A 17,486-nucleotide genomic window follows, 5' to 3' on the forward strand; every position below is an offset into this window, starting at 1 on the left:
GACATGAGGCATTTAATTGCTTTGCAAAGAACAGTATAAGAATATAACGATGCTAAGAAGTAGCCATGGCCTCGTATGCAATACTAGAGCCTCTGATCACAGTAAAGAATACCCACCAGATGTGACATCATGGTCTATTCCTTCCACAGAGATGGTGGCATTGGCAATTGGGTTACCCTGAAGATCTCGGACAAATCCTTTAGCTCCTCGGTGTATCTGTGATGGTCAAGAATAACCAAAAATATTTGTATTAGAAACAACCTAAAAACATGCTTAATATCAAATATCTTCTTATTTTCTAGCAAAATACTGCAGATTCCTATTTTTTAGGAATCAAAACAAGCTCAAAAAGTCACTAAATTTTGTGTACATTCTTTACTCTGCTTTTTCTCAAGTAGACAAATGAGAAGTAACCTCTGGAAAATTGATTTCTTATTCTGAGTCAAATAAGACTTTGAAATACCTTCCAAATCACCAAAACAAACAAACAAACAAACAAACAAACAAAAACCTGTCAATGTGTAAAACAGCTCTGGTCTGAACGTATGTCAACTCTTTCTATATTGCTGCTGCTGCTGCTGCTAAGTTGCTTCATTCGTGACCAACTCTGTGTGACCCCATAGATGGCAGCCCACCACCCCCCCCCCGTCCCTGGGATTCTCCAAGCAAGAACACTGGAGTGGGTTGCCATTTCCTTCTCCAATGTATGAAAGTGAAAAGTGAAAGTGAAGTCGCTCAGTCGTGTCTGATTCTTAGCGACCCATGGACTGCAGCCCACCAGGCTCCTCCATTCATGGGATTTTCCAGGCAAGAGTACTGGAGTTGGGTGCCATTGCCTTCTCCGGCTTTCTATTTTAAATTTGGTTAATTATGTATACTTTATATGCCAGCTGTCAGTTAACAAGATATCACATTATAGCCCTTCAATACTTGCTCTTTTTAGATAAAAGGATATACATACTGTGAATATTTTTGCATTAAACCCACTAATAATATTATTTTGGTTGAAAATCAGTGCATGAAAAGTCAGTGAACTTACTAACTGAAAACTGGGTTTATTAATAAAAAAGAAAATTTTATATTGAGAAAAAGCTATTGAATTAAGTTGCTGTCATCAACTAACTACTACAATGAAAACTACAAAGACAACTTTATTTCTAAATGATAATTCAACTATGTCAACATGTATTTGAAGTAAAGGAGGGTCTGAGAAAGTACTGTTTCTGAAATACCAAATGATAATCTATCAATCTTGATAATTTAGCAAAACACCATCCACCCAGCTCCAGTTGCTCCTCACTCATATGACTCCAGAAAATGAATTTTATTTTGCTACTGATGATATTCACATATTTTCCTACAGAAAGTAGGATAAATCTCATGTGTCCCTTTGTCACTAGAGAGTAAATATGACAGTGGTACAATGTTTTATCAAAGAGATATCCTTTGTATATTAGTAAAAAATTTTTTTAATTTGCTATTAAAAAAAGAAAAAGCAAAACTCTTTAACACATAATTCTTTTCTCTAAAGGCAATTTACTCATGGTAAAAAAGTGATACAGGGACTTTCCCGGTGGTTCAGTGGCTAAGACTGTGTGCTGTCAATGCAGGGGGCTGGGCTTGATCCCTGGTCAGAGAACTGGATCCCACATGCCACAACTAAAAAATCCTGCATGCTGAAGATTGAAGATCCTATGTGCTGAAACTAAGATCCAATGTAGCCAAATAAATAAACATTTTTATAAAAAGTGATATGTTTGCAGCAATAATAATAATTTTAATGGCAACCAGGAAAGTAAGAAGAGAGTAAACACGTTTTTAGAACAAAAGGCATTTTTAACCTTTTCCCCAAGACTCACCTGTGGACTAGCCACCAAAATTGAATAAGACTGAAATTTAGCTACTGGAAACAAGAGAAGTTAGCTTTCTGAATGAAATTCACATGGTAAAAGTATTAGAAAAATTGTGGAGATCAATTTATTCATCTTGGGACACTATAATCCTGATATATAAGTTTGAAATTTCCTCACCATTGAAAAAATAAATCAATCACTTCAAAAGCATATAATTCACCTACATTGGGTATAAATATATCCATTAATATTCATAACTGTACTTTTTTCTGCCTCTGCAATCCAAGACTTAAATTGCAGTATGTGATTAACAAATAGTTATGTTAGGTAGGAAATTAGGCATGAGCAACAAGCGGTGGCCTAGCCAAAACAGATGCAAGCTGATCTCTAAACCCAATCCTAGACACACCCAGGAGAGCTCCCAGATGTGCTATAAAAATAACCACAGAGACTTTTCCAACTCCTGCACATGCACCCTAGGCATGTGGTGAATACAAACTAACCACAGGGGCTTTTCAAGTAACCTTAGGCAGCTAGGGGCCCATTAAGGGCTCATAAATACTCATAATATGTATGGATTTATGGATTCTTACATAGTCATAAATATGTATGTGTTCATATATACATATATCTGACTGTACAAACTGAATTATGGGAAAGACATGCACAACAGAGACTGTTGCTGTGTATCTTGCAACTGCCAACTGGCCCTGAGTGTGTGCCCTTTCCTGATAGGTGGTGAGTAGGGGCCCTATTTTGCACAGGACAGAACCAAGAGGAAGAGACAGGAAGTATAAAAGGAGAAGCCAAGAGGAACTGTTATGACTCCTTTGGGGTTGGCCTACTTCCACGTTTCTTTAATAAAAGTTCTGCCTGCTTGAGCTATAACTGAGCTGTAACTTGTCTGTTGTTTCAAGCCCTTCAGTCCGTCATTCTAAATCTTTGTTACTATGAGACAAGAACCAAGGGTGAGAAATAAACCAACTTGATGGTTAAATAAATAAATGTCTCATATGCCAATTATGGAGCATTATTCTTCTGTTTGAAATTTTCCACTATAGGAATAAATCTCAATGGAAATGTTGTGGGATAACAGGACTCCACAGGAATGCAGACTGGAAAACACAGTCACTTTATGGTGTTCGCAAAAGAAATCCCAGAAGTTTATTAATAAATTTCACCCATTATCTGGGGAAGTTATTTTACTACACACGTTCTTCCTATAATTCTCCCTCCCCAGATTCCAGACATTTCAATCAAGTAAGACCAAAAAAAAAAAAAAATTAAAAAATCAAATTCTTCATTGTTTCTAGAATTGTTTAATGTCAATAACCCTTAAATCTTCAAATACTTAAGTGTCCCCCAGAGGGACTGCTGAAATGGAGACTCTGGGGTTCTTCCCTTCAAGGAGTGTGATTCAGTGTTGAGACTGAAAACTCATTTTTAACAATAATCTAGATGAGTAGGAGGCAAGTGATCATGAACCATTCTGTGAAAAATTCTTTGGAAATTTTGAGAACTAGACAGTTCCATGGCTATTCCATAGGAGCTGTTCTTAGCAACTATTTATGCTGATTAACTTTACAACACCAGGTCCTAAAAACATCCTCTTAAGGCTCTGCAAGAGATTTCTTCTCAACCAATTATTGAATTAGATCTCCTAATCACCAATCGAATTTTGCCAAGAAATGCACTGGTCATAGCAAACACCCTCTTCAAAAAAAAGACTCTACACATGGACATCACCAGATGGCCAACACCAAAATCAGATTGATTATATTCTTTGCAGCAAAAGAAGGAGAAGATCTATACAGTCACCAAAAACAAGACCAGGAGCTGACTGTGGCTCAGACCATGAACTCCTTAGGCCATATTCAGACTTCAATAGGAGAAAGTAGGGAAACCACTAGATCATTCAGGTATGACCTAAATCAAATCCCTTACAATAATACAGTAGAAGTGAGAAATAGACTTGAGGGACTAGATCTGATAGACAGAGTGCCTGATGAAATATGGATGGAGATTCATGACATTGTACAGGAGACAAGGATCAAGACCATCCCCAAGAAAAAGAAATGCAAAAAAGCAAAATGGCTGTCTGTGGAGGCCTCAAAAATAGCTGTGAAACAAGGAGAAGTGAAAAGCAAAGGGGAAAAGGAAAGATACACCCATTTGAATGCAGAGTTCCAAAGAACAGCAAGGAGAGATAAGAAAGCCTTCCTCAGTGATCAGGACAAAGAAATAGAGGGAAAAAATAGAATGGGAAACACTGGAGATTTCTTCAAGAAAATTAGAGATACCAAGGGAATATTTCAGGCAAAGATGGGCTCAATAAAGGACAGAAATGGTATGGACCTAAAGAAAACTAGAAGATATTAAGAAGATGTGGCAAGAGTACACAGCCAGTTCAGTCAGTTCAGTCGCTCAGTCATGCCTGATTCTTGGCGACCCGATGAATCGCAGCACGCCAGGCTTCCCTGTCCATTACAAACTCCCGGAGTTTACCAAAGTTATGCCCATCGAGTCGGTGATGCCATCAGCCATCTCATACTCTGTCATCCCCTTCTCCTCCTGCCCCCAATCCCTCCCAGCATCAGGGTCTTTTCCAATGGGTCAACTCTTCACATGAGGTAGCCAAGGTACTGGAGTTTCAGCTTCAGCACCAGTCCTTCCAATGAACACCCAGGACTGATCTCCTTCAGGATGGACTGGTTGGATCTCCTTGCAGCCCAAGGAACTCTCAAGAGTCTTCTCCAACACCACAGTTCAAAAGCATCAATTTTTCAGCGCTCAGCTTTCTTCACAGTCCAACTCTGACATCCATACATGACCACTGGAAAAACCATAGCCTTGACTAGATGGACCTTTATTGGCAAAGTGATGTCTCTGCTTTCTAATATGCTATCTAGGTTGGTCATAACTTTCCTTCCATGGAGTAAGTGTCTTTTAATTTCATGCCTGCAGTCACCATCTGCAGTGATTTTGGAGCCCCCCCAAAATAAAGTCTGACACTGTTTCCACTGTCTCCCCATCTATTTCCCATGAGGTGATGGGAACAGATGCCATGATCTTAGTTTTCTCAATGTTAAGCTTTAAGCCAACGTTTTCACTCTTCTCTTTCACTTTCATCAAGTGGTTTTTTATTTCCTCTTCACTTTTGGCCATAAGGGTGGTGTCATCTGCATATCTGAGGTTATTGATATTTCTCCCAGCAACCTTGATTTCAGCTTATGTTTCTTCCAGCCCAGCATTTCTCATGATGTACTCTGCATAGAAGTTAAATAAGCAGGGTGACAATATACAGCCTTGACGTACTCCGTTTCCAATTTGGAACCAGTCTGTTGTTCCATGCCCAGTTCTAACTGTTGCTTCCTGACCTGCATACAGGTTTCTCAAGAGGCAGGTCAGGTGGTCTGGTATTCCCATCTCCTTCAGAATTTTCCACAGTTTATTGTGATCCACACAATCGAAGGCTTTGGCATAGTCAATAAAGCAGAAATAGACGTATTTTGGAACTCTCTTGCTTTTTTGATGATCCAGTGTATATTGGCAATTTGATCTCTGGTTCCTCTGCCTTTTCTAAAACCAGCTTGAACATCTGGAAGTTCTCGGTTCGTGTATTGCTGAAGCCTGGCTTGGAGAATTTTTAGCATTACCTTACTAATGTGTGAGATGAGTGCAAGAGAACACAGAACTGTACAAAAAAGATCTTCATGACCAGATAATCACAATGGTGTGATCACTCACCTAGAGCCAGATATCCTGGAATGAGAAGTCAAGTTGGCCTTAGGAAGCATCACTATGAACAAAGTTAGTGGAGGTGATGGACTTCCAGTTGAGCTATTTCAAATCCTGAAAGATGATGCTGTGTAAGTGCTGCACTCAATATGCCAGCAAATTTGGAAAACTCAGCAGCGGCCACACGACTGGAAAAGGTCAGTTTTCATTCCAATCGCAAAGAATGCTCAAACTACCACACAATTGCACTCATCTCATGTGCTAGTAATGTAATGCTCGAAATTCTCCAAGCCAGGCTTCAGCAATACATGAACTGTGAACTTCCAGATGCTCAAGCTGGTTTTAGAAAGGGAAGAGGAACCAGAGATCTTTCATTCCAATCCCAAAGAATGCTCAAACTACCACACAATTGCACTCATCTCATGTGCTAGTAATGTAATGCTCGAAATTCTCCAAGCCAGGCTTCAGCAATACATGAACTGTGAACTTCCAGATGCTCAAGCTGGTTTTAGAAAGGGAAGAGGAACCAGAGATCAAATTGCCAACATCGACTGCATCGTCAAAAAATCAAGAAAGTTCCAGAAAACACCTATTTCTGCTTTATTGACTATGCCAAAGCCTTCGACTGGGTGGATCACAACAAACTGTGGAAAATTCTGAGAGAGATGGGAATACCAGACCACCTGACCTGCCCCCTGAGAAATCTTTATGCAGTTAGAACTGGACATGGAACAACAGACTGGTTCCAAATAGGAAAAGGAGTACATCAAGGCTATATATTGTCACCCTGCTTATTTAACTTATATGCAGAGTACATCATGAGAAATGCTGGGCTGGATGAAGCACAAACTGGAATCAAGATTGCTGGAAGAAATATCAATAACCTTAGATATGCAGATGACACCATCCTTATGGCAGAAAGTGAGGAAGAACTAAAGAGCCTCTTGATGAGAGTGAAAGAGGAGAGTGAAAATTTGGCTTAAAGCTTAACATTCAGAAAACTAAGATCATGGCATCTGGTCCCATCACTTCAAAGGAAATAGATGGGGAAACAGTGGCTGGTTTTATTTTTTTGAGCTCCAAAGTCACTGCAGATGGTGATCTCAGCCATGAAATTAAAAGACACTTGGGGGAGGAGGAGCTAAGATGGCGGAGGAATAGGACAGGGAGACCACTTTCTCCCCCACAAATTCATTGAAAGAACATTTGAATGCTGAGTAAACTCCACAAAACAACTTATGATCCCTAGCAGAGGACATCAGGCACCCAGAAAAGCAACCCATTGTCTTCGAAAGGAGGTAGGACAAAATATAAAAGATAAAAAGAGAGACAAAAGAGTTAGGGATGGAGATCCGTCCAGGGAAGGGAGTCTTAATAGAGGAAGTTTCCAAACACCAGGAAACCCTCTCACTGGCGTGTCTGGGGGAAGTTTTCGAATCTCCGAGGGCAACATAACCAGGAGGAAAAATAAATAAAACACACAGATTACAAGCCTAAAAGCAATTCCCAGCAGAAAAGTACCCCAGACGCCCGCATCCACCACCAGCAAGGTGTGGCTGAATGGAGAGGAGCGGGCAGCATTGCTTAGGGTAAGGACCGGGCCTGAATGCCCTGAGGGCAATCTGAGGGACCTAACATGAGAGAGCAACTTAAACTGTGGGATAGCAAGAGAGAGAGAGAGAGAGAGAGAGAGAGAGAGAGAGAGAGAGAATTAACCTGCAAAAAGCCCCAACCTAAGGCACAGCCAGCCATTTGCAGAACAAAGAACAGAGAAGAGCTAGCCAGCTGTGGACCGGCCCATCCCCCCGCCAGAGGCAGGAGGCAGGGGGAGGCGGCTAACAGGTCAGAAAGAGGCAAACTCGGCCTCAGAGATGGCATCCCCTACAAAACTGCAAACAGGCTTCCAGTTTCTAACCAAAGACTTCTTGAGATAGGAAGGTTGGAGCCAGAGATCATCTCCCCAGAAGAGACACAAGGCGCACCGCACCGGCACGCCCAGAAACCGAGTCTGGGACGACGGGGAGGGGAGAAGTCGCGCTGGACCTGAAGAGAGTGCGCTCATCAAGCTGCTGGTTCCCTGAGTTGCTCGGACAGGGACGGCACAAAATGCAGGCCCAACCGAGTCTGTGCCTTTGTGGAGTACCTAAGAACCTGAAGCTGAGTGGCTTAGGCCTGGGAAGTGCACGCAACTCAGGGCCCACTCCCTGTAGAGCAGCCTGGAGCCTGAGCAGTGTAGACGGGGAAAGCACACACCCATGAGCGGGGGCAAACCCAGTGTGGCCGGAACACTGAGAGTGCTCCCCACACAGGCCAGTGACATTTGTCTGCAGCGTCCCTCCCTCCCCACAGCACCACTGAACAAGCAAACCTAAACAAGAGACCACCTCTGCCCGCCTGTGTCAGGGCAGAAATTAGACACTGAAGAGACCTGCAAACAGAAGCCAAATAAACAAAGGGAACCGCTTCAGAAGGGACCGGTGCAACAGATTAAAATCCCTGTAGTTAACACCGACTACACTGGAAGGGGCCTATAGATATTGAGAAGTGTAAGCTGGAACAAGGATCTATCTGAAACTGAACTGAACACACACTGACCACAACAGCTCCAGAGAAAGTTCTAGATATATTTTTACTATTTTTTTAATTATTTTTTTTTCTTTTTTTTAAAAGTCCTCTATTACTCCTTTATTTTCATTTTTATAACCCACTGTAACCTTGCAAAAAAAAAAAAAAAAGACACTATTTTTAAAGTGAACCTTATATATATTTCTTAATTTTTTTTTTTTTTTAAATATTGTATTTTTAAGAGTCTAACCTCTACTCTGTATTTCTAATCTTTGTCTTTCAGTATTTCATATCAATTTTGGACATTTAAGAATCCAATATTCAGTACCCATTTTCACTCAGGAGTGTGTTGATTACTCTCTCCCACTTTTGACTCTCCGTTTTCTCCCTCAGATCACCACTATTACCTCCCTCCACCTTCTCTTCCCAATCCAAATCTGTGAATCTCTGTGGGTGTCTGGGCTACAGAGAACACTTTGGGAACAGAGTACTGCATAGATCTCTCTCTCTCTCCTCTTGAGTCCCCCCTTTTTCTCCTCCTGCTCAACTCTATCTCCTTCCTCCCTCTCCTCTTCTTCATGTAACTCTGTGAACCTCTCTGGGTGTCCCTCACTGTAGAGAACCTTTTCACCACTAACCTAGAAGTTTTATTATCAGCTGTATGGATGGAGAAGTCTTGAGGCTACTGGAAGAATAAGACTGAAATCCAGAGGCAGGAGGCTTAAGCCCAAAACCTGAGTACATCAGAGAACTCCTGACTACAGGGAACGTTAATTAAAAAGAGATCATCCAAAAGCCTCCATACGTACACTGAAACAAACCACCAACCAAGAGCCAATAAGTTCCAGAGCAAGACATAACATGCAAATTCTCCAGCAATGCAGGAACATAGCGCTGAGCATGAATATACAGGCTGCCCAAAGTCACACCAAACCCATAGACACATCTCAAAACTCACTACTGGACACTCCATTGCACTCCAGAGAGAAGAAATCCAGCACCACCCACCAGAACACTGACACAAGCTTCCCTAACCAGGAAGCTTGTCAAGCCAATCGTCCAACCCCACCCACTGGGAGAAACCTCCACAATAAAAAGGAACCACAGACTACCAGAATACAGAAAGGCCACCCCAAACACAGCAATCTAAATAAGATGAAAAGGCAGAGAAATACCCAGCAGGTAAAGGAATATGAGAAATGTCCACCAAGCTAAACAAAAGAGGAGGAGATAGGGAATCTACCTGGAAAATAATTTAGAATGATAATAAAAATGATCCAAAATCTTGAAAACAAAATAGAGTTACAGATAAATATTTTGGAGACAAGGATTGAGAAGATTCAAGAAATGTTTAACAAGGACCTAGAAGAAATAAAAAAGAGTCAATTAAAAATGAATAATGCAATAAATGAGATTGAAAACACTCTGGAGGGAACCAAAAGTAGAATAATGAAGGCAGAAGATAGGATAAGTGAGGTAGAAGATAAAATGGTGGAAATACATGAAGCAGAGACGAAAAAAGAAAAAAAGAATAAAAAGAAATGAGGAAAACCTCAGGGACCTCTGGGAAATGTGAAACGCCCCAATATTTGATTCATAGGAGTCCCAGAAGAAGACAGAAAGAAAGGCCATGAGAAGATACTTGAGGAGATAATAGCTGAAAACTTCCCCCAAATGGGGAAGGAAATAGTCACCCAAGTCCAAGAAACCCAGAGAGTTCCAAACAGGATAAACCCAAGGCAAAACACCCCAAGGCACATATTAATCAAATTAATAAAGATCAAACACAAAGAACAAATATTAAAAGCAGCAAGGGAGAAACAACAAATAACATACGAGGGGATTCCCGTAAGGATAACAGCTGATATATCAATAGAAACTCTTTAGGCCAGAAGGGAATGGCAGGACATACTTAAAGTAATGAAAGAGAATAACCTACAACCCAGATTACTGTACCCAGCAAGGATCTCATTCAGATATGAAGAAGAATTCAAAAGTTTTACAGACAACCAAAAGCTAAGAGAATTCAGCACCACCAAACCAGCTCTTCAACAAATGCTAAAGGATCTTCTCTAGACAGGAAACACAGAAAGGTTGTATAAACGTGAACCCAAAACAACAAAGTAAATGGCAACGGGACCATACTTATCAATAATTACCTTAAATGTAAATGGGTTGAATGCCCCAACCAAAAGACAAAGACTGGTTAAATGGATACAAAAGCAAGACCTCTATATATGCTGTCTACAGGTGACCCACCTCAAAACAAGGGACACAGACAGACTGAGAGTGAAGGGATGGAAAAAACGTTTCATGCAAACAGAGACCAAAAGAAAGCAGGAGTCGCAATACTCATATCAGATACAATAGACTTTAAAATGAAGGCTGTGAAAAGAGACAAAGAAGGACACTACATAATGATCAAAGGAATAATCCAATAAGATATAACAATTATAAATATATATGCACCCAATATAGGAGCACCGCAATATGTAAGGCAAATGCTAACAAGTGTGAAAGGGGAAATTAACAATAACACAATAATAGTGGGAGACTTTAATACCCGACTCACACACATGGATGGATCAATTAAACAGAAAATTAACAAGGAAACACAAACTTTAAATGACACAATGGACCAGCTAGACCTAATTGATATCTATAGGACATTTCACCCCAAAACAATCAATTTCACCTTTTTCTCAAGTGCACACAGAACCTTCTCCAGAATAGATACATCCTGGGCCATAAATCTAGCCTTGGTAAATTAAAAAAACTGAAATCATTCCAGTCATATTTTCTGACCACAACGCAGTAAGATTAGATCTCAATTACAGAAGAAAAAAAATGTTAAAAACTCCAACATATGGAGGCTAAATAACACGCTTCTGAATAACAAACAAATCATAGAAGAAATCTAAAAAGAAATCAAAATATGCATAGAAACGAATGAAAATGAAAACAAAACAACCCAAAACCTATGGGACACTGTAAAAGCAGTGCTAAGGGGAAGGTTCATAGCAATACAGGTTTACCTCAAGAAACAAGAAAAAAGTCAAATAAATAACCTAACTCTACCACTAAAGCAACTAGAGAAGGAAGAAATGAAGAACTCCGGGGTTAGTAGAAGGTAAGAAATCTTAAAAATTAGGGCAGGAATAAATGCAAAAGAAACAAAAGAGACCATAGCAAAAGTAAACAAAGCTAAAAGCTGGTTTTTTGAAAAGATAAATAAAATCGACAAACCGTTAGCCAGACACATCAAGAAACAAAGGGAGAAGAATCAAATCAACAAAACTAGAAATGAAAATGGAGAGATCACAACAGACAATGCTGAAATACAAAGGATCATAAGAGACTACTATCAGCAACTCTATGCCAATAAAATGGACAACTTGGAAGAAATGGACAAATTCTTAGAAAAGTATAACTTTCCAAAACTGAACCAGGAAGAAACAGAAGATCTTAACAGAACCATCACAAGCACAGAAATTGAAATTTAATCAGAAATCCTCCAACAAACAAAACCCCAGGACCAGATGGCTTCACAGCTGAATTCTACCAAAAATTTAGACAAGAGCTAACACCCATTTTACTCAAACTCTTCCAGAAAATTGCAGAAGAAGGTAAGCTTCCAAACTCATTCTATGAGGCCACCATCACCCTAATAACCACACAAAGATGCCACAAAAAAAGAAAACTACAGGCCAATATCACTGATGAACATAAATGCAAAAATCCTTAATAAAATTCTAGCAAAAAGAATCCAACAACATATTTAAAACATCTTACACCATGACCAAGTGGGCTTTATCCCAGGAATGCAAGGATTCTTTAATATCTGCAAATCAATCAATGTAATACACCACATTAACAAATTGAAAGATAAAAACCGTATGATTATTTCAATAGATGCAGAAAAATTTGAAAAAATTCAAAATCAATTTATGATTAAAAAAAACTCTCCAGAAAGTAGGAATAGAAGGAACATACCTCAAGATAATAAAAGCTATATATGACAAACCCACAGCAAACATTATCCTCAATGGTGAAAAATTGAAAGCATTTCCCTTAAAGTCAAGAACAAGACAAGGGTGCCCACTCTCACCACTACTATTCAACATAGTTTTGGAAGTTTTGGAACAGCAATCAGAGCAGAAAAAGAAATAAAGGAATCCAGATAAGAAAAGAAGAAGTGAAACTCTCATTGTTTGCAGATGACATGATCCTCTACATAGAAAACCCTAAAGACTCTACCGGAAAATTACTACAGCTAATCAATGAATATAGTAAATTTGCAGGATATAAAATTAACATACAGAAATCCTTTGCATTCCTATACACTAACAATGAGAAAACAGAAAGAGAAATTAAAGAAACAATACCATTCATCATTGCAACAAAAATAATAAAATACTTAGGAGTATATCTACCTAAAGAAACAAAAGACTTAAATATAGAAAACTATAAAACACTGATGAAAGAAATCAAAGAGGACACAAATAGATGGAGCAATATACTGTGTTCGTGGATTGGAAGAATCAATATTGTGAAAATGACTATGGTACCCAAAACAATCTATAGATTCAATGCAATGCCTATCAAGCTACCAACGGTATTTTTCACAGAACTAGAACAAACAATTTCACAATTTGTACGGAAATACAAAAAACCTCGAATAGCCAAAGCAGTCTTGAGAAAGAAGAATGGAACAGGAGGAATAAACTTGCCTGACTTCAGGCTCTACTACAAAGCCACAGTCATCAAGACAGTATGGTACTGGCACATACACAGAAATATAGATCAATGGAACAAAATAGAAAGCCCAGAGATAAATCCACATACCTATGGACACCTTATCTTCGACAAAGGAGGCAAGACTATACAATGGAAAAAAGACAACCTCTTTAACAAGTGGTGCTGGGAAAATTGGTCAACCACTTGTAAAAGAATGAACCTAGAACACTCTCTAACACCATACACAAAAATAAACTCAAAATGGATTAAAGATCTAAATGTAAGACCAGAAACTATAAAACTCCTAGAGGAGAACATAGGCAAAACACTCTCTGACATAAATCACAGCAGGATCCTCTATGACCCACCTCCCAGAATATTTGAAATAAAAGCAAAACTAAACAAATGGGACCTAATTAAACTTAAAAGTATTTGCACAACAAAGGAAATTATAACCAAGGTGAAAAGACAGCCTTCAGAATGGGAGAAAATAATAGCAAATGAAGAAACAGACAAAGGATTTATCTCAAAAATATATAAAAAACTCCTGAAGCTCAATTCCACAAAAATAAATAACCCAATCAAAAACTGGGCCAAAGATCTAAACAGACATTTCTCCAAAGAAGACATACAGATGGCTAACAAACACATGAAAAGATGCTCAACATTACTCATTATCAGAGAAATGCAAATCAAAACCACAATGAGGTTCCATTACACGCCAGTCAGAATTGCTGCTATCCAAAAGTCTACAAGCAATAAATGCTGGAGAGGGTGTGGAGAAAAGGGAACCCTCTTACATTGCTGGTGGGAATGCAAACTAGTATTGCCACTATGGAGAAGAGTGTGGAGATTCCTTAAAAAACTGGAAATAGAACTGTCATATGACCCAGCAACCCCACTCCTGGGCATACACACCAAGGAAACTAGATCTGAAAGAGACATGTGCACCCCAATGTTCATCACAGCACTGTTTATAATAGCCAGGACATGGAAGCAACCTAGATGCCCATCAGCAGACGAATGGATAAGGAAGCTGTGGTACATATACACAATGAAATATTACTCAGCCATTAAAAAGAATTCATTTGAATCAGTTCTAATGAGACGGATGAAACTGGAGCCCATTATACAGAGTGAAGTAAGTCAGAAAGATAAAGACCAATACAGGATATTAATGCATATATATGGAATTTAGAAAGATGGTAACTATAACTCTATATGCAAAACAGAAAAAGAGACACAGATGTATAGAACAGACTTTTGGACTCTGTGGGAGAAGGCGAGAATAGCATTGAAACATATATATTATCAAGTGTGAAACAGATCTCCAGTCCAGGTTGGATGCATGAGACAGGTCCTCAGGGCTGGTACACTGGGATGACCCAGAGGGATAGGATGGGGAGGGAGGTGATAGGGGCGTTCAGGATGGGGAGCACATGTAAATCCATGGCTGATTCATGTCAATGTATGGAAAAAACCACTACAATATTTTAAAGTATTAGCCTCCAACTAATGAAAATAAATGAAAAAGAAAAAAGAAAGATATAAGATGGATTGATGAAGAGAGAGAGATAAGAAAGAGAGACAAATTAGATAAGCATGTGACCAGGGATATACAGTTAGATATTAATTACAAATCCAGTGGAGAGAGGAATGTTCATTATACATTCATTTCCATTTTTGCTATATGTTTGAAATCTCCTGTAATAAAGGGTTGGAATAAAAAAAATAAAAATAAAAAATAAAAGACGCTTTCTCTTTGGAAGGAAAGTTATGACCAACCTAGACAGCATATTAAAAAGCAGAGACATTACTTTGCCAACAAATGTCTGTCTAGTCAGGGCTATAGTTTTTCCAGTAGTCATGTATGGATGTGATAGTTCGACTACAAAGAAAGCTGAGTGCTGAAGAATTGATACTTTTGAACTATGGTGTTGGAGAAGACTCTTGAGAGTCTGTTGGACTGCAAGGAGATCCAACCAATCCATCCTAGAGGAAATCAGTCCTGAATATTCATTGGAAGGACTGATGCTGAAGCTGAAACTCCAATACTTTGACCACCTCCTGTGAAAAGCTGACTCATCTGAAAAGACCCTGATGCTGGGAAAGATTGATGGCAGGAGTAGAAGGGGACAAAAGAGGATGAGATAGTTGTATGGCATCACCGACTAAGTGGACATGAGTTTGGGTAGACCTCAGGAGTTGGTGATGGACAGGGAGGCCTGGCATGCTGTGGTCCAAGGAGTCGCAGAGTTGGACGTGACTGAGTGACTGAACTGAAATGAACTGAACCACCTATTTTCATCTGTTATAAAACTAGTCAATGATTAGATTTTACGCACAGTTGTTCAATTATTAATCACCACCATAATGTTCTACTGTCAAGAAACAATTTCAACACAAAAGTTCTGGCAGCCTTCACTGATATTCCACCAGTCTTTGATTCCCTAATCTGGAGTGTCCTTTGAGGCAAGCTGGTGTGGGTTCATTGCAAATACCAATCTTAATGCTTCCATACATTCTGTACAATAATAGTGATGTTACACCAGGATGGGTCACAGAGATCTGTAGACAGATCAAATTTTCATTTCAAGTGGCATAAAACAGGACTGTATAAAACATCTGATCCCTCTTCTTTCTGCTGATTCTTACATAAACTGATACAGCTTTTAGATTAATTAATGCACCTGCCACCATAAATATGACAGTCATTCTACTCTTTCTGATGGCACACATTTGGGTTTTGTTTTATAGTGCATTTTTTCTCAAGAACTAAGATAGGACTTCCTTGGTAGTCTAATGGTTAAGAATCCACCTGCCAATGCAGGGAACATGGATTCAATCCCTGGTCCAGGAAGATTCCACATGCCACAACCATGCACCCAACGACTGAGCCTGGGCACCACAACTACTAAGCCTGTGCTCTAGAGCCTGTGAGCCACAACTACTGAGCTTGCACACTCTAGAACCCATGCTCTGAGATCAGAGAAGACACCACAATAAGAAGTCTGCACACCACAACTAGTGAGTAGCCCCCACTCACTGCAACTAGAATAAGTTCATGTGCAGCAATGAAGATTCAGCACCGTCAAAAATAAATAAATTAGAACTAAGAACTTAAATAGCAGCTGAACTTTTTCTTTTAATTGCTGATGGGGTAAAAATTTTACTGACATCAACTGTAGGGAATCCTAGAGCATAGCTCCTAGAAGCCTTTTCTGAACTGGCAGCATTGGGTTAAGGACCCTTCTGTGTACTGCTATTGCTCTTTATTTTAGCATTTATCATCCTCTCTTGTAGTTAGGTATTGATATCTGAACTTAAGACTAAATGCACTCTCCCCAGAGCCTTACAGGGTGCCTAGGATACAAAAGTAGCTTAATAAATTTTTGCTGTAAAAATAAATAAATGAAATGAAAACATTGAATTAAGGAAGCATTCTTTGATATCTAAGGAAAGAACACACCAAAGAACCCCATCTTACTTACTCAACCTACAACTTTACTTTTCAATTTTGCTCTTCAAATATCCATCCAAATATAGCTCTCCTCAAATGACATTCTAGAAGGGTGCCCACTAAGGTTTTTTCAGAATTAACATAGCTAATTATCTTTAGCTTTGTTGTTGGGAAATATCTTTTTGTGTTAACATGTACTTTTATGTTAATTCCACTGACTGATAAAAATCCTGTATAATGGATGTTTTTTAATCACTGTCTGTCATCACTGTATCTATTCCATGATAATACCTTTTAGTAAGGTATATGGATACTTGTGGAGAAGGCAATGGCAACCCACTCCAGTTCTCTTGCCTGGAAAATCCCATGGACAGAGAAGCCTGGTAGGCTGCAGTCCATGGGGTCGCTAGGAGTCGGACATGACTGAGCAACTTCACTTTCACTTTTCACTTTCATTCATTGGAGAAGGAAATGGCAACCCACTCCAGTATTCTTGCCTGGAGAATCCCAGGGACGGGGAGCCTGGTGGGCTGCCATCTATGGGGTCGCAGAGTCAGACATGACTGAAGCGACTTAGCAGCAGCAGCATGGATACTTGACAAGTGTAAAAGAATTCTTAAGCTGATTTCACATTTTTAATGCATTGGGTTCACGTGTATATGTTTCTATGTACTTGTGGGTGTGAGCTAAGTCACTTCAGTGGTGTCCTATTCTTTACAACCCTATGGACTGTAGCCCACCAGGCTCCTCTGTCCTTGGACTTTCCCAGGGGTTTCCATTCCCTTCTCCAGAGGATCTTCCTGACCCAGGGATCAAACTTGCATCTCTTATGTCTCCTCTATTGGCAAGCAGGTTCTTTACCACTGATGCCACCTGGGAAGCCTGTTTATATGTACATGTATGTGCAAATAGCTACTTATCTATATAATAGCATTTGTTTATAACAAATTGGTTTAAAAATCAGTCTATACTACCTGCCAGTATATGAAACTAATATCACTCTCCCTGACTTTGGATGTAAATGGCCACATACAGGATGAAAAGTGAAACTGTCCAGGCACTGCAAACCAAGAACAGAGTCCTTAGTTCTTTCTCAACAGTACTGCCCCTGGTGTCAGTCTCTACCTAGTACA

The 17,486-nt window shown here is 39.5% G+C and overlaps 1 protein-coding gene across 1 annotated transcript in view; it reads right to left on the reverse strand.

Annotated features, from left to right (window-relative positions):
* CPE (carboxypeptidase E) overlaps nt 1-17,486 on the reverse strand; it is a 149,614-nt gene that overhangs the window by 14,769 nt on the left and 117,359 nt on the right. The window contains exon 7 of the mRNA XM_065904668.1: nt 117-216. Within this exon, the coding sequence (XP_065760740.1) occupies nt 117-216 (100 nt within the window). The remainder of the gene's footprint in view (nt 1-116; nt 217-17,486) is intronic.

The sequence above is a fragment of the Muntiacus reevesi genome, chromosome 13 (genome assembly GCF_963930625.1).
Source record: "Muntiacus reevesi chromosome 13, mMunRee1.1, whole genome shotgun sequence".
Classification (NCBI taxonomy): Eukaryota; Metazoa; Chordata; class Mammalia; order Artiodactyla; family Cervidae; genus Muntiacus; species Muntiacus reevesi.